We start from the raw sequence: 20,520 nt of genomic DNA, 5'->3' as shown, positions 1-20,520 counted from the left end.
ACTAATGTCACAGCCGTGCACCAAAACTTACAGAAACAGGCCTGTTTGGCTTGGGTGCTAAATAAATAAGCCAGCTACACATTTCTTGGATGGCAGGCAAACGTTTTGTCATCATCGAACTCCCCTCATTGTTCGCGCTACTTACACAAGTTGTCAGTCTCTGTCCCAACCCCAAGCCACCTAAGGGGGAGGAGCTGGGCCTCGCTCATTCCTTATTTATAATTAGCTTCAAGTGAGGGGGAGGGACAGGCCGGGCTGCCTCCTGTGCAGGCTGCCTGCCTGAGTTACATCCACAAATGCCTCGGAAGCAGCAGGCTGACTGCGTCTTTCTCTTCACATTCCTGGGTCTGTCTGGGCTGGTTGGTGCAGTTACCAGAACATACCACATTGGGATTGTGGAAGAATACTGGAACTATGTGCCCCAAGGAAAGAACGTTATTACTGGGGAAAGTTTTTCAGAAGACAAGTGAGTAAAGTTGGGGTTCCCGTAGACTCCTAGGTTTGGCTTTTTTTCTTGCCTTCGCATTTAGGTTATAGTCCTTGGGTGGTTATAATGGGGAGGGGTTGATCTAAACCAAGTGAAGGGGTTTTGTGTTGGTCTGGAGGGCCCTCACAAGGGAGGGTATGTAATGTCGACATTCTTAGCCCTACCTATTTGTTGAGCTGTCTATTCACAGCCTTCTCTGTGAAGCACTCGCTACACAACCAGGTGTTTTCAATAATGGCTCACTCTATAAAAGGAACATTTTCGCTGAGCACTACTAGGGACTTCCAGGGGGTTCTGGGCTCAGTATGTTAAAAAAAAAAATTAACAGCGACCCTTGGGATGAGCATTTGAGAACTTTTACGAATTCTTTACCGTTAAAACACGGTGTTTTCTAAGTTTTTATTTTTGGAATGAGGACTGGAGATAAGTAAAATATGCCATAGGTAGTTCTGTTTTGTTTTTCTTTTGCAACATTTAAAAGAGGGGCTGGGGCGCCTGGGTGGCTCAGTCGGTTAAGCGTCCGACTTCAGCCAGGTCACGATCTCGTGGTCTGGGAGTTCGAGCCCCTCGTCAGGCTCTGGGCTGATGGCTCGGAGCCTGGAGCCTGTTTCCGATTCTGTGTCTCCCTCTCTCTCTGCCCCTCCCCCGTTCATGCTCTGTCTCTCTCTGTCCCCAAAATAAATAAACTTAAAAAAATTTTTTTTTTAAAGAGGGGCAGTTACAATAGATTTGGCTGGTATTTTAAGAGTTTCCCTGAGGCTTTCAGAAATGGCTTTTTCACTGGTGAAAGGTTTGTTACAGCCACCTTAGAGAAATATTCTAGTCCCCAGGCCTGTGGCATAGCTGGGTAAGATGGTATCAGAGTGTTGTGTTTCTCTGATTTTTAATTTTTTTTTTGCAGAAAATAGCCCTCGCCCTTCCTCTCTCTCTCGGGGTCCAGTGTCTTGTATCTCTTATTTGTTTCCCGGAGCTCCCTCTGAAATTAGCTCCCGGCTTTAGAAGCTGTAATTCATACTTTCAACTTCGTGGTTCTCAGAACATCTTATGAGATGTTCTGGCAGCCACTGTTGGATATACAGACATACTGGCTTCTTTCTGCTAGGCAGAGCTCAGTACGCTCAACATCCAAGTTCTACTTTCTAAGGATGAAGTTAGTCGCTAACATTCAGGAATACCATGGGGTCTCCCAACAAGTCTTTAAGGCTTGAGGAAAGACCTCCCAACAAGGCTCCCAAGAAGTCCCCTTGCCTTGAGGAAAGACCAAAGAGCCAGTTGGCTTAGACACACATCTTCCGGGTTTTCTAACAATACAAAGGTGGCCTAGTCATGTTTGGTTAGAGAAGGATAAAACTCATGCCAGCCAGGCTGCCGAGAAAGGATCTTCCTAAAGCCTTGAACCAGGAAACTTAATGTCCAGGGGGCTGTTTCCACAGAGAGCTCTTGACTTCCTTCAATCTCATATCTGCTGACCATTGGTTGTGGTAGTGTTTACTGTGACAAATGGATATGGGAGCGAGAGGTTACCCTAACTGCCAGTAACCTTTCCCAAAATAGAGCTCTGCTGTCCTCAAAAAGAACTCAATAGGAAATCGTCATTGTGAGCGGCTATTGAACATGAGACTGTTCAAGACGTGTACAGTGAGAGTAGTGAATATAGTCTTTAAGCACGATGTGATATTGGATTGCCTTTCCACATGGTTGAGTAAAAAGCTTAGAAGTCTATCTTTCTCCTGAAATATCAGCAGAACTGTTTGTGAGCATTTATTCTGACCGAGGAATTTCACCAGAGACTGACTTTCTTTCTTTCTTTCCTTTCTTTCTTTCTTTCTTTCTTTCTTTCTTTCTTTCTTTCTTTCTCTTTTAATTTATTTTTGAGAGAGAAACAGAGTACTAGTGGCGGAGGGGCAGAGAGAGGGGGACACAGAATCGGAAGCAGGCTCTGGGCTGGCAGCATAGAGCCCAATCCGGAGCTCGAACTCACAAACTGTGAGATCATGACCTGAGACGAAGTCGGACGCTTAACCACCTGAGCCACCCAGGTGCCCCTCACCAGAGACTTTCAATTCATTATTGTTTGCAAATGTTATTATTCCCATTTTACAAACTGAGAACTGAGGTTCCGAGGTTAAGTATTGTTGGAGTTTACAGAGTGAAGGCAGCACCAAACTCAACATTGCTCCAGAGCTCGTATTTTTTTTTTTTTTTTTTTTTTTTTTTACCATACAACCTGCTTCTTGGTAAAGGTAATCCTCTCCTGCTGAATTAAACTCAGCTTTGACGGCAGCCGGGGATTCCAGCAGAAGGAACTTTCTAGAAAGTCCCAATTCTTACCAAAGGTAGGTTTAGTCCCATGGGTTACTCTTCCCAGAGACATACTGTGGCCAAACCGGTTACCTGGGTTCATTCAAAAACCCAAAGTACTTTAAATACCCAAATACTGCAATGCTGTTTCCACTAAAGCGGAGTGCGGGAAGACGTTAGGGACTCTGTTGATCATTTCAGCCAGAAGATGGTGCTTTGAAGAGCATACCACAAAGTGTTTGAAAATAATTATGGTGAAAAAGAAAAAAGATAAGGCATGGCTGAGTCACGGTTCGGTATCAGTTTAGAGTGGGGTGGTTTAACAAATGCTGTGGCCCCCCAGGAGAGGACTCTTGCCCTTCAAGCACAGCTGGCTTTCTAGACGTCATGCCGAAGTCCCCAGATATTTCCTTCTCATGGGTAAAGGGGTGGTGTTTGTGCAGGGCGGCTTCCTGATGCTTAAGGGGGAGCCTGGGTTACACAGTGTATACCGGCTTTTATTAGCAATCGTGTCCAGAGGCCACCGGTGTGACAGGTGGCCCAGGGCAAGCCCCTGAGAGGGAACACTTGGAGTGGGCTGCTGACTCTTGCTTGAAGAACACAGGACACATGTCATGATTCACATGTGTCACAGCTGCCACAGGTGTCACGTGTGAAGATGCCACAATTGTGGGGCATAGGGAGTTCAGTACGTGTATTCTATTTTGTGCCATTTCCCCAGAAGCAAGGAGTCATCTTGGATACTGTGACCATGCCTCTCACTCGGCCTCCTGCACTTCTGAGGACAGTCTGCTGTTGAAGATATTCAGATCCAGACAAATGCCTGATATTTAGGGGTCCAGGAGAGCCAGGGGTCTAGGTCCCACTTTGAGTGGAAGGATTCTGACATAGGAATCAGGAGACCTCACTTCCAGTCCTTGCTCTGCCCCCAACTTGCTGTGAAACCTTGAACATTTCACATCATCTCTCTGAACATCAATTTCCCTAATTTGCATAACCAGGTAGTTGAACTATAATCCCTAAAATCACTTGAGAAGCGTAATTGTAAGGAATCAAAAATAATTTTTGAAACCGAATGAGAAACGTCTTACTTGGCTCACTGGTTCTAGAAAGATTTTCCCAATGGTGAAAGAGAGAAGATTTGCATACATTCAGTCTAGGAATCAGAGTTGGAGAAGGTCTGAGAGTGCGGATGTGTGACAAATTTTGAAATATTCTATATTTTTCTTTCTCTATCGATTTTCCCCCTGTTCTTTAAGAACTATCTCCACTTTTTTATGCAAAAAGATTTCCCTGCAACCCTGGCTTATTCTGATCTGTTTCCTTCCTCACCGTTCACGGAGCTTGGTGTCTTTCTTAAGCCTGGGACACGGCGTTTTCTTCTCCCTGCATTGCTGTGTGGGTGTTTGAGGTACGCTGGTCCCCTCTGCAGCTGAAAGAAAGGGGCCACGATGGCTCAGAGGAAGGCCTAGAGTATATGTAATAATGCCCCTCACCCACACAGAGCTTCGCTGGTGGCAGTGATTTATGGAGGACTGAACACAAGGCTATTCCTTTGGAATCATTAAAGCAAAAACTAACCCCTTTGTCAATTTAGTTATTGGCTTGCTTGATCTTTGATTACGAGGATGGGGAAAATTAGGGGGATAGAATGGTGAGTGCCAAAGTTTCAGTGATGTGAAAAAAGCTTGGAAACCAAAATTAGGCAGCGCCAAGAGCCTAATAAATCCTGATTCATGAGGATAAAATAGGGAATACACTGACATCATTTTTTCCAAGACTCCATAGAAGTCAGATGGTACAATTTCACTTCCCTTCTTGGTACCTCTGCTTAATCATAGAGTTCAGAAATACAACAGAGACTGTAGGCACTAATATTTCCTAGAAAGCACAAAATTTAGGAGTTATATTCTATTTGGAAATATTTTATCCAGATGAATATATTTCCCCTGTTCCCCTTTGGGCCTAATGGGGACACCGGGCTCCTTTGATTTGCCTGGGGATGGTGTCAGCATTTGATCCATTCGTGCCCGTCCTGTTCGGGCTCATAAAGCGCTTAATTAAGGTGTACCTGTGCTTCGGTGGTAAAGCCTTGTCTTTAATGGAACCAGAGTGGGGTCACCTTATTTAAAGCTGCAATTCTCACCAAAGACCTCATTAGGCAACCAACACACATGCAGGATTTTTCTTCCCAGTAACGTGGGGGTTTTCATGGGTGCTAACTCACAGGCAGAACCCATCCTTGGCCATGAATGAGGCTGACCACTGCTCAACCCCCATCCAAGTTAGTTAGCGTATAGTGCAATAATGATTTCAGGAGCAGATTTCAGTGATTCATCCTCTACATATAACACCCAGGGCTCATCCCAACAAGTGTCCTCTTTAATGCCCCTCACCCATTTAGCCCATCCCTCCACCCACAACCCCTCCAGCAACCCTCAGTTGGTTCTGTATATTGAAGAGTCTCTTATGTTTTGCCCCCTGCCTGTTTTTATATTATTTTTGCTTCCCTTGTGTTCATCTGTTTTGTATCTTAAATTCCATGTGAGTGAAGCCATATGGTATTTGTCTCTCTCTGATTGACCGATTTCGCTTAGCATAATACACTTTAGTTCCATCCACGTTGTTGTAAATGGCAAGATTTCATTCTTTTTGATTGCCGAGTAGTACTCCATTGTATATAGATACCACATCTTCTTTATCCATTCATCTGTCGATGGACATTTGTGCTCCTTCCATACTTTGGCTATTGTTGATAATGCTGCTATAAACATTAGAATGCATGTGCCCCTTCGAAACAGCACGCCCGTATCCCTTGGATAAATACCTAGTAGTGTAATTGCTGCATCATAGGGTAGTTCCATTTTCAACTTTCTGAGGAACCTCCATACTGTTTTCCAGAGTGGCTGCACCAGTTTGCATTCCCACCAGCAGTGCAAAAGAGATCCTCTTTCTCCACATCCTCGCCAGCATCTGTTGTTGCCTGAGTTATTAATGTTGGTCATCCTGACAGGTGTGAGGTGGTATCTCATTGTGGTTTTGATTTGTATTTCTCTGATGATGAGTGATGTCGAACATTTTTTCATGCGTCTGTTAGCCATCTGGATAACCCACGATCCTTAGCATGTGACTTGATTCCTTAAGGCAGTTCATGGTCACAGTATGGCTGCTGGAACTCCAGCCCTCATGTCTATGTTCCAGGAAGGAAGAGAGGAAGGGAAAAGGTAAAAAGGGTACAAAATTCCTGCTGTATTATCCTATTAGCCCTTTAAAGGGCTCTCATGGAAACCCCAGACAGTCAGTTCTATGTACATCTCACTGGATACCCAAAGCCACAAAGGGGGCTCATAAATACAGGCTTTTAGTTTTGTGTTTTTCTTTCTGAGTGAAAGCAGACTTTGATTCTGTTACTCAGAAGGAGGGGAGCATAAACATTGCAAGGCAGCAGGCAGTCCCTGCCAACCTTCCCTTACCCCGTTTCTCCCTGTTTCCTTCCCATCCATCACAAACACCCTCTTGGTCCCCCTCTGCCTTTTCCTGCCTCCAGATAGGGGGGGTTCCAAGGCCTGGTTAGTGGGATTTAAGAGAACTCGCAGACAATATAGTTGCTAACCGTCACTGCGCCCTCACTAGGTTCCAGGCATTATCATAAAAGGTTTTTATGCCATGCAGTGGGGTGACAGATGTCCTGTCTCAGGTCAGGGGGACCAGGAGTCCCAGGGTGGGTTTCCCTAGCCAAGTGTAGTCCAGCAGTGGTCTAACAGAGATGCCAAGGCAGCCTGGCTGGCTGGGGAAGTGTGCTCCGGCATCACCTGACAAGCTTACAGTTCTTGTTTCACCAACAGAGTAAGTATCTGAATCTCTCGTTGCCTCAACATGCTCATCAGTAAAATGGGGATAATGATAGCACTTGCTTTGGGGGCATACGAGTTCCCTGTGGCTGCCGTAACAAATTATCACAAACTAGGTGGCTTAAAGCAACAGAAACGTGTTCTATCCTACTTCTGGAGGCAGAAGTCTGAAATAAAGATGTTGGCAGGGACACACTCCCTCTGGAGGCTTAAAAGAGAATCCACTTACTGACTTTTCCAGCTTCTGGTGGGAGCTGCTGGCGATCCTTGGTTGTGCCAAGGTGCCATGGCTCCGGCTTCTGCCTCCCTTTTCCCATCACTTTCTCTATGTGTGTCTCATCTTTCTCCTCATCTCAAAATCCTTAACTTGATCACATCTGCAAAGACTCTTTTTCCGAATAAGGGAATCAGGACTGGGACTCGTCTCTGGAAGCCATTATCAGCCCACTCTGGGGAGGAGGGGATCAGGAGGCTCAGATGACATGGGGTCCGTGAATGTGCTCAGAAGCGGTGCCTGGCACTGTGGGTTTGCGTGCAAGAAATGCTAGCCATCATGGTAGCTCTCCTATCTTGAGGGGTCTCTGGGGAGCAGGAGTTTTGTGGGAAAGAGACTGAAAACGGTCACGTTTCCCTCTTTCTAATTAGAGCTTTGCCATAACTCCCACCGACTGAGCACCCCCCTCTCCCAGATCCTCTGCAGGGGGCTCCATATCGCCTCCTTTTCTCCTCATGATGGCTCTGTCATGGTCACCAGTTTTCAGCCAAGGAAACCGGGGTTCAGAGAAGTTGCTTCCCCAAGATCTCACAGCATCAAGTAGGGACGCTGGGATTCAAGTCTCCTCTCTTTTCCCTTTACCGCAGAAATCTGTTTTTAGCCTAACTGTGTGTGCTCTGAGGGGCTTCTGGGGACATGAAGTGGGAGAAGGAAGAACTCAGGACTTGAGTGGTGCCAGGGGAACCAGGGTGAGAGACTGTGTAGAGGAACGCATTGATTGGATGGCTTAAAATACATTAATTAGGGAGGGCGTGGCTGCACCCAAGTGTGAATGCGCATAGTCACCATCATCACCCTTCTTTTGCCAAGTAGCACTTGCCCCAATCTGGTCCTGTTTTCTCAATGTCCCTTCTCAAGCTCAGGCAACAACTTTGCTCGTCCTTCTTGGGACCATCATGGTCTCTCGCATGTTTGCTCTGACCACACCCCCTGCTGCTGCTCTGACCACACCCCCCCCTTCACCCCATCTCCCCTCCACACACTCACACCTGCAGGGTCTATATGGTGCAGCTGTCAATATAGAAAACTGGGGGTTGCTATTTACTCTCCTGTCTACGTTTTGGCTTCCCAGCCAGATGGTAAACCTCTTGAATGCAGAGACTGACATTCACACATCTTTGCCCCAGTTTCTAGTGTAGTGTCCTATTTAAAACGGAGGTTTATGGGGCGCCTGGGTGGCTCAGTCGGTTGAGCGTCCGACTTCAGCCCGGGTCACGATCTCGCGGTCTGTGAGTTTGAGCCCCGCATCGGGCTCTGGGCTGATGGCTCAGAGCCTGGAGCCTGCTTCCGATTCTGTGTCTCCCTCTCTCTCTGCCCCTCCCCCGTTCATGCTCTGTCTCTCTCTGTCTCAAAAATAAACAAAAAAATAAAATAAAATAAAACGGAGGTTTAACAATTGCTCAGTAGTTGAATGGATGGGGGGAAAAATCTGACTGAAGGATCCAGGTTGTCAGGGACAGAGGTGCTGGTGAGGTGCACATGTGCTGTGAGCTACCAACTCCTCAGAATCTAACCTGGAAGCCCATCTCTGCACCGGTTAGATGGTTCTCGAAGTCAGGTCCCTTCTCACAGTGGCTAATCTCACCTGCTCCTGGAAGGCGTCTCCCTTCACGGTATTACCTGTGGCCTTGGCAATGCCAATGTTCTATATGCTCATTTTGTCTTTCAAGCAGTTGCTCATGAGAAATTTTCCAGCCCGACTGGATTTTTTCGCAGCATAGAATACATACCTCCTCAGTTTGAGTCAAAACGTCAGAATGTTGGTTAGGGATGAGCCTGAGCGGTAGGGATTGCTCAGTCCCTCACAGTAGGGCCATCCTGCGGCTACACTGTAAATCATATAAAGTCCACGAGCACAGACGTTCCAACTAGTGCTCTCTAGCTGTGTCCGAGGCTGCTTTCTGTGGACGGCTTCCTTGAGGTCACCTTCTTTTGTTTCTTGGGCAAGGGTTGCGCCTTCCCAGACTCACGCGTGATGGAGCTTCTGTCCCACTGTTACGAAGGTATAATGCGTTCTTAGCAGCAACTTGCTGCAGAGCCATTAAAAAGACCGATTTCACTGACTTTCATCTCTCCCTATTTTCTCCTCTTTGGCTGGTTCCTATGGTTTCAAACAGTTACTGTGTTCTAGTTTCAAATAGCTGCTATGGTTTTTGTTTTGTACTGAGTACTACGGAGACGTGATTTCCCAACTTGTCTGCACATTCAGAACTGCATGGGTTAGAATGGGACAGGTTGTGCCATAGCAGCAAACAACCCCCAGATCTCAGAGGCACATTTCTCACCCGCTCGGCTTCATACAGGGCCATATGGCTCCAGGACACCTGTCCTCCTGGGACAAGTAATAAGCGGGGCTGCATGGATCTCCAGGCTTCGTTATCTCCACTGTAAGCTTTTCCTACAGCAGAGGAAGTGAGGGGGTATTGCAATGGCAATGAAATGCCCCGGCCCAGAAATGACACATGTCACTTCCACTCACAGCCATTTGCCAAAAGCGCGTGGCCCCACCTATCCGCAGAGGCTCTTTGCTCTCCCCTTCTGCTGGGAGGAAGGAAGAATCAGAATGGGTAAGCACTGGAAAGTTCCGCCCTAAGAATCGTTCGGTGAACTTAGGAAAAATAAAGATGCCACGCCAGAAAGTGTGATTCAGTTGCCCTGAAGTGGGGCCTGGGGGCCCGAGTTTTTGGCAAACGTCCCAAATAATTCTGAGACAGTTGATACATGGCTGGACATCGGGGAACGACTGCTTTAGAAAACCTGATCCTGTCTCGGGGTGACTATCGGCTCCCTATGTGGGAAGACTGACACGTCCAGGAATGTGCAAAGCAAGTCAATACCTACAAGTCAGTGCTAAAATATGCAGCATATGTAATAGGTACTGTGGGAAGTCAACAAACATTCGCCCTCCTTCCGATACGCTTGCCTCTTGTTTGGGTGGCTCCGCCAGACAACTCGCGCCTGCTCGGGAACTCTTGCTCAGCACGCATTTGCGTGTGTGAGAGCGCGCATGCGTGCCCGCGCAGGCTGGGAGCCAAGAGTAGAGAAGCGGGGAGAATCAGACGTCCGTCTTTCCCTGCAGACCCTGGTGGAGAGACAGGGCCCTCCCTATGAACGACCTTTTTATAGCCTTTTCCCCAACAAGCTGAGCCTACAGAGGACGCCAGTGATTCCATATCTAATTCTTCCTCTGTCGTTGCCTTCCTGGGTGGTCCAGTGTCAGCTATAAAGCCAGGTAACTCTCCTACTCTGGGGCCAATCAGCCAGCCTGAGGATGACTCAGTTCTCCCCTGCTTCCTCCTCCTCCTCCTCCTCCTCCTCCTCCTCCTCCTCCTCCTGAACAGCCTATTCCATTAGGACTTGTATTCAGCTGCTGGTTAACAGAAGCCCGAAAAACGCTCAAATGTATTTTTTGGTTTACTCAAGAGAAAGCCAGAGGTTGGCAATCTTCAGGGTCCCAGATGCCTTTGGCTTTTCACTTGCCCTTCTGTAGGGTGTGACCTTCTTCCCCATTCTGTCAAGATGGCTGCCGAAGCTCGGCATCGTATCTTCATTTCAGGCATGAAAAAGGGGAAGGGCAAACAACGGCGAGGGTCTGCGCCAGAGGAGTCCAGAAGAAGTCTCATAGAATGACACATGCGTACATCTCATTGGCTAGAACTGTGTCACATGACCATCCAAGCTGCAAGTGAGGCTGGGAAATCTAAGGGCTTCTAGCCCCAAAGCCCCAGTGTCAGGCGCCCAGACTTTTTATCCTATTCCCCTGCACAGGGAGATAGGCTTCTGCCTCACGGAACAGAAGAGGGTTGAACGCCTGCTTAGGGGCAGACACACACAGGCTCGGTAGATACACAGAAGACCAAGCGTCTACACACGGGGTCTGTGCCCAAGTTCTCGGTCTCGATGCCTGAGCGAGGACTTGTCAAGCCAGAGAGGTTGGGCAGTGACTGCCTTCCCTCCAACTCAGGCTGCAGGCGCTGTGCTCCCTGCTCAGGGCGCCAGTACCCCCCCCCCCCCTAAACCCCCCCAGTGGAGGAGAACTCACTCGAACAACACCCCTTGTGGTGGCAGCTATGTTTTCAGAGGGAGAAGCCACATGAGAAGAGAAGTTTGGCCCCTCAGTTGCCTAACAGCCTGGACCCTCTCTTCTAAATAAGATGTGAGCTTGTTTTTTTTATTAAAGTTTTTTTTTTTAATTTTTCTAATGTTTATTTATTCTTGAGACAGAGACAGAGCGCGAACAGGGGAGGGGCAGAGAGAGAGGGAGACACAGAATCTGAAACAGGCTCCAGGCTCTGAGCTGTCAGCACAGAGCCCGACGTGGGGCTCGAACCCACGAACTGTGAGATCATGACCTGAGCCGAAGTCGGAGGCTCAACCGACTGAGCCACCCAGGCGCTCCGATGTGAGCTTGTTTTTATTATGAAAGTAAATAAAAGGTATAGAGTCAAACACGCCCAAGTACCGAAGAGGGTGAGTAAACTCATTCCTTCCCACTCCTGCCTGTGGCCTCAGCCCGTGGCCCAGCGGTTACACTTTTATGGTTCCCGTGGCCACTTTCCAAATGTTTTCTTTGCATATGTGTAAATGTGTATAGCGTTTAAAAAAAACACAGAAGTGGGATCATACTTTACGTGCTGATCTGCAATTTGCTTTTTTCATGTGGTATCTTGGAGACTGTGCCGTATTGCCCCCTGTAGAACCTCCTCATTCTGCTGTCTGGCCATGTGGTCTGAATATGCCATAGTTTATTTCTCCAGTCACCAGTTGAAGAACATTTTGGTCTTTCCAGGCTTTTGCTACCAAAATCACTGTGGTAATACTCCAATCCTTTTGTCAGGATGCCTACCTTGTTAGTCCCATTATTTAGGTGCTGAACCTGGCAGGTTGGGGACAAAGAGCCTTTGCTGTCTCTGGGAAGACTAGTCCCCTGGTCCCTGGCTCCTTGAAGGGGAGCCTAAATCCATGGGTTTCCCCTCTGTCCTAGGGACTTCCCACCTACTGACTCCACACTAAGGGCAGGGCAGGGTTGACACATGTGGGTGCCTGGCCAGGCTAGTAATCTGGGGCTCTGGGAAAATAAATAATATTGGGGCTCCTTCAGCAGATACTTGCTCAACTCTTATTTGGAGGCGAGGCTGAGTGCCGAGGAGAGAAGAAGGTGGCCTGGTGGTGGCAGTTCATACCATCCCCTTGGTCACCAGAAGAAGGAACCCACTCTGCAGGTCACTGGAGCAATCCTTCTCGGAAGGGATTTCGGTGACCACCCGCTACTACGTGCACACATCCCCGGGGGGCTCCTTCCTTCCACCTCACAAGCCCCATCTGAAGCAGCTAATTCTTTCTGACCATATACAGTACTCACCACCCAGAGAAGTTCTAGAAGTTGCGATTCTCTCCACTTCCAATGTCATTTCCAGTTAATTTTATCCCTCTGGCAATGCCTTCAGCTCTACAGTGAGGTGGCAATGCCCTTTAGAGCTGAGGCCTAGCTGCTCCACCCCTTAATTTGGCTTGGCTGAGAACTCTGGGAAGTTCCCTTCTTCCAAGGCCAAGACCAGTCTCTTTAAAAGGGGCTTTATTGGGGTGCCTGGGTGGTTCAGTCGGTTAATCGTCTGACTTCAGCTCAGGTCATGAACTCACGTTTCATGAGTTCAAGCCCCTTGCCAGACTCTATGCTGACAGCTCAGAGCCTGGAGCCTGCTTTAGATTCTACGCCTCCCTCATTCTCTGTCCTTCCCCTGCTCACACTCTGTCTCTGTCTCTGTCTCTCTCTCTCCAAAGTAAAGATTTTTAAAAATTTTATTAAAAAAACAAAAAGGAGGGCTTTATTGCTGACAGGTGTGACCATGGTCTGTGATCTGGAGTAAGCTGGATGTCCTAGCTGGTTAGAACAAGGAAGTAATGACGCTGTGAAGAAAATGCTATTTATTTACTTATTTACTTATTTGAGTCGGTGGGGTGGGGGCGGGGGAGGAGATGGGCAGAGAGAGAGAGAGAGAGAGAGAGAGAGAGAGAATCCCATGGGGCTCAATCCCATGACCCTAAGATCATGATCTGAACTGAAATCAAGGGTCAGATGCTCAACTGACTGAGCCACCCAGACGCCCCAAGAAATTGCTTTTAATCTGACTGGAAAACCATGCTATGTTCTGTTTAAATGCTTTTGTTTTAAATTTTGTTGTGCTGTAAGGGTCTGATTATACATTACAAAAAAGTAAGATGGTTGTTTGTCAGTAGGTCCTTAGGAGAAAGAAAACAGTCTTTGGAGGACAGGTCAGCAAACCAAATCTTATAAGGTCACAGGTTGGATTTCAGAGATATTCACTGGACATTTTCTGGTGTCCACAAACTCTGCCCTGGACCCAGCCATTATTGGATAGAATGTATTCTGTATTTTGGCTGCAAAGGGACCTGAGAAACAAACAATGAGGAGCTTATTCCCTCACTATTGCTACTACGAGAGAACAACTCGGTGTATGTTCTGCCAGTAGTGATAGAATTCTGTCATCCAGTTGTAGAGAAGGCCACACCCGAAGACCCCAAGGTATCCCGCTACCTGGCAGTCTGTGTAGAGCAAAGAGAGCAACCAAGCATGCCTCCCACCCCACATCCACGGTACACATCCCGAGGGGTTCATTCTTCCGCCTGCTTGAACTCAACCTTGACTTTTTCCCCTAAGCAGTCACTACCAGTCAATCAGATTTGGTGCACAAGTTAAAACCTATCTGCCATCCCTGGCCTGGAGAATACTCAAGGTCAAGAATGGCCACATACCCTTTTCTGCAAATGTAGTTTGCAAAATTATCCCAGTTTTAATCTGCCAATCTGGGGGCAAATTCAAGGCTTTTCTTTTTCTTTATTCCAAAGCCGCTAAGCACCAACGCTTCTTAGGCAATTACTAAGCATTACGATAAAAAAAGGTATTTGATGGATTTTTGTCTTCAATTAGCTCACAAACCAGAGATGTACGTATCTTACTGTGACACGTTTTTGGCAAGTGTGTGATTCGTGCATGAACAGAGCTCTGTGCGTGTCCAGAAGGGGAAAGGAGGAAGAGTTGCAACTGATTTAGAAGGGTGCTTGACAGGTAGAGAGTAGGGAATAACATCCAGACGCGGGGAAAGAATGGGTGCAAGTCTTGGAATGCTGGAAAGGATACAGTGCATTTTGAGGAGGCTGAACGGGAGGCCTGGCAGAAGTGTGAGGTCAGGGGAGGTAGGCAATGAGGAAATGAGGAAATGAGGCCGGGGAAGAAAGCTGGGCTGGATGTACCAAAGAACGCTGCTCCTGCTTTGACTTGAGCCACTGGATCCCTGTCCCCTGCTTGACCCAGACACCCTCTCCTCCCTCTACCTACACCCCTATCTGCTGCTCCATGGTGGGCTGGATGCCTGGCTGCTTGACACGCTGATAGCTGGCCCCGTCATCCTGAAGAGCCTGCGGGGTGGGCAAAGCTACCATTCATACCTGAGACTGCTGGACAGCTTTGTGGTAGGAGCTGCTTGGGAGCTTCGTATCTGAGTCACTGGTTACAAACACTGGGTCATCTCTTTGAGGAAATGAGGACGGAACTCTGAAAATATCTTGTGTCTTTGGCTTTTTGATCTATAGTGCTTTCCCCAACCTTGATGAAGCAAACAAATCCATTAGTCAATACTGAGACTCTCAGACCTGGTGTGACTCCATCAACTCAATTGGTACTTAATCACATACTGCTGTATGCCGCTACCCAATTTTTCCATTAGGTCATACACTCTTTTGTATCCCTCCATAGCACACAGCAAGGTGCTGGGAACATGGTCAATACCTACTTAGTGTTTGTTAAAAGAAAATTGAAGGTGAACGTGTTGAACCCAAAGGGGCAAACGGACAGCGTGATTTTAGAGCATTTTGGTTTAGTTTGGTTGTGAATATTATTTGTGTCTTTTGGCTTGTCACTTACTCTCTTAGCCTCAGTTTCCTCAAAAGTAACTGAAAGATAATCTCACCATCTCTACAGAGTTTAGAGGGTTGTGTCCAACACCATATAAGAAATCATACACTCAAGTACTTTAGAAACTGTTAAAATAAGCTATTAGGATTTCTCTTTTAATGTTAATTATAAAATGTTTTCTTTCTTATTTTTAGACTTGCAACCTTATTTCTCGAAAGAGGGCCCAACAGGATAGGTAGTCTTTACAAAAAGGCTGTCTATAGACATTACACAGATGAGACCTATTCCACGGAGATCCCGAAACCTCCCTGGCTTGGATTCCTGGGCCCTATCTTGAGGGCTGAAGTGGGTGATGTGATTGTCATTCATTTAAAGAACTTTGCTTCCCGACCATACTCTTTGCATCCGCACGGCGTTTTCTACAACAAAGATTCAGAAGGTAAATATCAATCCTGTATCATTGGTGTCTTGTCTGTATTCCGTAAGTAAGGGAACTGTCCATTTCAGTTAAAGGGATCTAAGAGACAATGATCACACGTGTTCATTTGTCTTTTCCCATCTCCTCTCTCCCCATCTCTATCTGTTCCCCCTGATATAGAAGACTTCAACAACACTATCAACCACCTTGACCTAATGGACATCTATAGAACATCTCATCCACTGACTAAAGAATGCATCTTCACAAGAGCACATGGCACACTCCTCAGGGTAGACGATAGACTTAAAAGAAATCTAAATAAGTTTTAAAGAACTGATAGAATGCAAAGTATATTCTCCGATGGAATTAAATTTGACACAATCAATAAAAGAAATTTTGCAAATTCTTACAAATATTTGGAAATAAACAGTATACTTCTAAATGACCCATAGGTCAAAGAATAAATCACAAGATGGATTGTAAAAATATTTTGAAGTGAATAAAAATGGAGATAAACCCTACCAAAATTTATGGTATACAGCCAAAGAAGTATTGAAAAGGAAATTTAGCGATTTAATCACTTATGTCAAGAGAAAAGAAAAGTCTCAAACCAATAACACAAGCTTCCACCTTAAGAAGCTAGAAAAGGAAGAGGAAACAAAACCTAAAGCCAGCAGAAAGAAGGGAATAATAAGGATTGGAGCAGAAATTCATGGAAGAAAAAAAACACAGAAAAATAATATAAAATACATTAAGCCAGAAGTTGGTTCCTTGAAAAAGATTAATACAATTGAGAAAACTTTATCTAGCCTGATGAAGAGAGCACAAATTACCAAAATCAGGAATGAAAGATAGGACATCACTGTGACCTTACAAAAATTAAAAGGATTGTAAAGGAGGATTATAAACAATCCAATGGCAAAATATGAGACAACTTAGATAAAATTGACAACTTCCTAGAAAGACAAAAGTTACCCAAACTGACTTAAGAATAAATTAAAAATTTGAACAGACCTACAAAATGTAAAGAAATGGAATTAGCAATTAAAAAAAAATCTTCCCTCAAAGAAAAACCCAGGCTCAGATGGTTTCATTTCTAAATTCCATCAAATACTGTAATAATAGTAATAATGAGAATCCTTTACAAAATCTTTCAGGAAACAGAAGAATACTTCCAAATTCATCCTATGAGGCAAACATTATCTTGATGCTAAAGCCAGATACATACATCACAAGAAAACTACAGACCAATATTCCTCATGAATGTAGACACAAAAATTCTTAACAAAATTTTAGCAAACTGACATCAACAACATATAAAGAGAATTATACACCATGGTCAAATGGAATTTATCCTGTGATTGCAAGGTTGGTTTAATACTAAAAAATAAATGAGTGTAATACAACATATTAATAGAATAAAGGACAAAAACCATATGATCATCTCAAAAGGTGCAGAAAGGCATTTAACAAAATCTAGTACTTATCAATTAAAAACTTCCAACTAGAAACAGATAGGAACTTCCTCATCCTGTTAAAGGTTATCTAAGAAAAATCCACAGATAAGATCATGGTTAATGGAAGGGATACTGAATGCCTTCTTCATAAGATTGTGAACAAGGTGAGAATGTCTGCTCTCACCACCATTATTAAATATTGTCCTGAAGATTCTAGCAAATGATAGACAGGTCTTCTAGCAACAAACTCAGTCTTTGTTTATCTAGAACATCTTTACTTTCCCTTCCTTTTTTTAAAGGGATGGTTTGCTGGATAGGGTATTCTCAGCTGGCATTTCCCACCCCCTCACCCCAACACTTTGAGTTTGTCTTCCCACTGTCTTCTCATCTCCCAATATTCAGATGGGAAGTCAACTGTTAATCAGGTTGATGCTCCCCTGTATGTGATGAGTCATTTTTCTCTTGTTTTTAACGTTACATCTTTGCCTTTTTTTCCCTAACAATTTGACAACAATGTGTCTGTGTATGGATTCTTTGTATTTATTCTACTTGTGGTTCATTATGCTTCTTTGATGTGAAGATGAATGTTTTTCATCAAATTTGAAAAATTTCAGGCCATTATTTCTTAAGAACAGGTTTTTGTTTGTTTGTTTGTTTTTTGTTTTTTGTTGTTTTGTTTTATTTTTGTTCTGTTTTGTTTTTTTCCTGTCCTCTTTTCTGTCTTTTCTCCTTTGGTGGACTACTACTATGCATATGTTAATACACTTGGTGTTGATCCACAGGCCTCTGAGGTTCTGTTTATTTTCTTCAATCTTTCCCTCCTCCTCTTTTTCAGACAGGATAATTCTGTTGATCTGTCTTCCAGTTCATTGATTCTTTTGCCATCTTGAATCTGTTGTTGAGCCCCTGTTGAGCCCCTCTAGTAAATGTTCTATATCATTTATTGTACTTTTCAATTTTCTATCTCCTTGAGGATGTTTTCCATTTGTTGAATCATTTTGTCCTACTTTTATTTAATTATTTAAATATAGTTTCTTTTAATTGCTTGAACATTTTTATAATAGCTGCTTTAAAGTCCTTATCTGCTAAATTTAACATCTAGAGGCACTTAGAGATAGTTTCTATTGGCTGCTTTTTTTCCCCTGAGAATGAGTCACACTTTCTTGTTTCTTTTATTTTGTTGTTGCTATTGAAAACTGGAATTTTTTGAGAATATATTGAAGCAACTCTGGATTGGGATCCCTCCCTTATCCAAGGTTGTTTTTCCTGTTTGTTTGCTTTATTATTGAGTAACTTATCTGGACTAAATCTGTGATATCTGTCTTCCCTATAGCATGAGGCCACCAAGGTTTCTGCTCTTTCTTTTTTCTTGTATTTGTTTTTAAGGCTGGTTGCTAAGGGTCACCTCTACATCTGCTTAGCTTTGAAGTCAGAAAGTTATTGGACAGAGGTTGTGGTTAAGCATCAGTAAATCTTTAGTTCTCTGCCGTTGAAATTGTGGGTGGATAAAAAACTCATTCAAAGTTGTGATGGTTTTTGTCTGCCTTGGATTTTAGTTTTTGCTGGGCTCTTTGCTTCTCCTCTTTACGAGCACATAGCATTAGAGTCAGCCAGGAATATGTGTATAAACATGTGCAACAATTTTTCAAGTGAAAACATTGCTGGGTGCCTTGATTTGATTTCCAGAGCACTGAAATGGTCATTTTTCTCCATTTCTTTCAACTTTATGATTACTTTTGGGGGAGAGGATCAGCTATCACACTCTCTTCTAATGAATTTTTCTCTTGGCTATAGTTGCACGCCTGCTAGTCTTTTTTTTTTTTCTTTAAGTTTATTTATTATTTTTTTTTGAGAGAGAGAGAAAGACGGAAGAGCAGAGAGAGAGAGGTAAAGAGAGGATCCCAAGCAGACTTTTTTGTTGTCATCATGGAACTTGATGTGGGGCTCCAACTCATGAACTGTGAAATCATAACCAGAGCCAAAATCAAGAGTCAGACATTTAACTGATTGAGCCACCCAGGCGCCCTGCAAGCCTGGTAGTCTTGAAGTCCCTGCTCAGTTCAACTTAGTGTTTACTGTGAACTAGACCCAGTGCTGGATACTGGGGCTGTAAAAATGAGTAAATTACACACTTGTTGCTTCCAAGATATTCATCTGGGGAGAGGTAGAGAATGAACTCAGAAGAAGTAGGTAGGTGGGACTAACATTGATTAAGCAATTACTAATATGCCAATGCCTATGCTAGAGCTCTTACATGCATTATCTCACTTAATAATAGAATTAACTAGTGCTTTCTTGATCTCCATACGAATATAGTTAAGTATCAGGACTATTTGCACAGAAATTTTATTTTTATCTTTTTAATTCAGAGAAGAATAAAGAAGGGGAAAATATCTTACATTCTGATTTCCTACATATCCACTAAAATGAGTTCAAAATAAAAAAATTAAACAAAAAGTAGTATGTGAACATGGTTAGAAAATTTTAAGAGTACAGAGAAGTATGAAAAGTAAAAATTCCTCCTACTTGTCTCTTACCTGAAAAATGATCGCTTTTAAAAATGTCTTGTGGGGCACCTGGGTGGCTCAGTTGGTTAAGTGTCTGACTTGGGCTCAGGTCATGATCTCACGGTTTGTGAGTTTGAGGCCGGCATCAGGCTCTGTGCTGACAGCTCAGAGCCTGGAGCCTGCTTCAGATTCCATGTCTCATTCTCTCTCTGCCCACCCGCACCCCCCCTCCCCGCCCCAGCTTGTGCTCTGTCTCTCTGCCTCTCTCTGTCTCTCAAAAATAAATAAATGTAAAAAAAATTTTTTTAAATTAAAAAAATTAAAATGTCTTATAAATTTATCTTAGAAAATTTTCTCTCTATATATTTGTGTGTGTGTTTATGGTTATGTGTGTATGTGTGTGGTTATGTGTTTATTTGTACAAAAGAGATTATACTATCAGGCTGCTATGTATTTCCTGTTTTTCATTTTTCACTTCATCTTGGAGAGTTTCTCATATCATCACACATAGAAAGACCTCCTTTTAGCACTTGTGCAATATTCCATTGTGTGAATGGACCAGTTTGGTATTGACGATTACTTAGGTTGCTTTCCGTTTGGGGTTGATACCTGCACATTCCCCAATGAATATTTCAGTTCCAGTGTACAATATATTCTAGTGAGTTTTATTTGTTTTTTAATGTTCATTTATTTTTAAGAGAGAGACAGAGCGTGAGCAAGGGAGGGGCAGACAGAGAGGGAGACACAGAATCCAAAGCAGGCTCCAGGCTCTGAGCTGTCAGCACAGAGCCCAACGTAGGGCTTGAGCTCACAAACCAAGAGATCATGACCTGAGCCGAAGTCAGATGCTTAACGAATTGAGCCACCCAGGCACCCCTATTCCAGTGTATTTTCAAAAACATTTTCAGGGATATTTCAGGGGTAAATTCCTAAAAGTAAATTGCTGGTTATACTCATATTCCTTCTTTCCTTCCTTCCTTCCTTCCTTCCTTCCTTCCTTCCTCTTTCTTTCTTTCTTTCTTTCTTTCTTTCTTTCTTTCTTTCTTTCTTCCTCTTGCTCTCTGTCTCTCTTTCTCTCCTTCTTTCTTTCTTTCTATGGGAACTGGCAAGTTGTCCTCCAAAAAATTGCACATTTACACTTCCACCATTTGTTTATGAGCTGGCCTGTTAACTCCTACAACTTCACCAGTCCTCAATATTCTCAAATCTGATGGGTGAAAACTTGTATATAATAATTTCTAAAAACTCACACAGTCTCAAATGCATAAAACCAAATGAATGTTTTAAAAATA

General features: G+C 44.2%; 1 protein-coding gene across 3 annotated transcripts in view; it reads left to right on the top strand.

The window, feature by feature from the left end:
* The first annotated feature begins 257 nt into the window (after window positions 1–257).
* HEPHL1 (hephaestin like 1) overlaps window positions 258–20,520 on the top strand; it is an 83,193-nt gene continuing 62,930 nt past the window's right edge. For 2 of the 3 annotated variants that reach the window (XM_003992613.6, XR_006586199.1), the window contains exons 1-2: window positions 258–466; window positions 15,041–15,285. In XM_003992613.6, coding sequence (XP_003992662.1) covers window positions 297–466; window positions 15,041–15,285 — 415 coding nt within the window. In that variant the 5' untranslated portion in view covers window positions 258–296. Of the gene's footprint in view, window positions 467–9,943; window positions 10,146–15,040; window positions 15,286–20,520 lie in introns of those variants that run through there. The other variant, XM_045038597.1, reaches the window with a different exon arrangement.

The sequence above is a fragment of the Felis catus genome, chromosome D1 (genome assembly GCF_018350175.1).
Source record: "Felis catus isolate Fca126 chromosome D1, F.catus_Fca126_mat1.0, whole genome shotgun sequence".
Taxonomy (NCBI): domain Eukaryota; kingdom Metazoa; phylum Chordata; class Mammalia; order Carnivora; family Felidae; genus Felis; species Felis catus.
The sequence above is the reverse complement of the archived record's forward strand: the minus strand, read 5'-3'. Positions and strand labels throughout refer to the sequence as shown.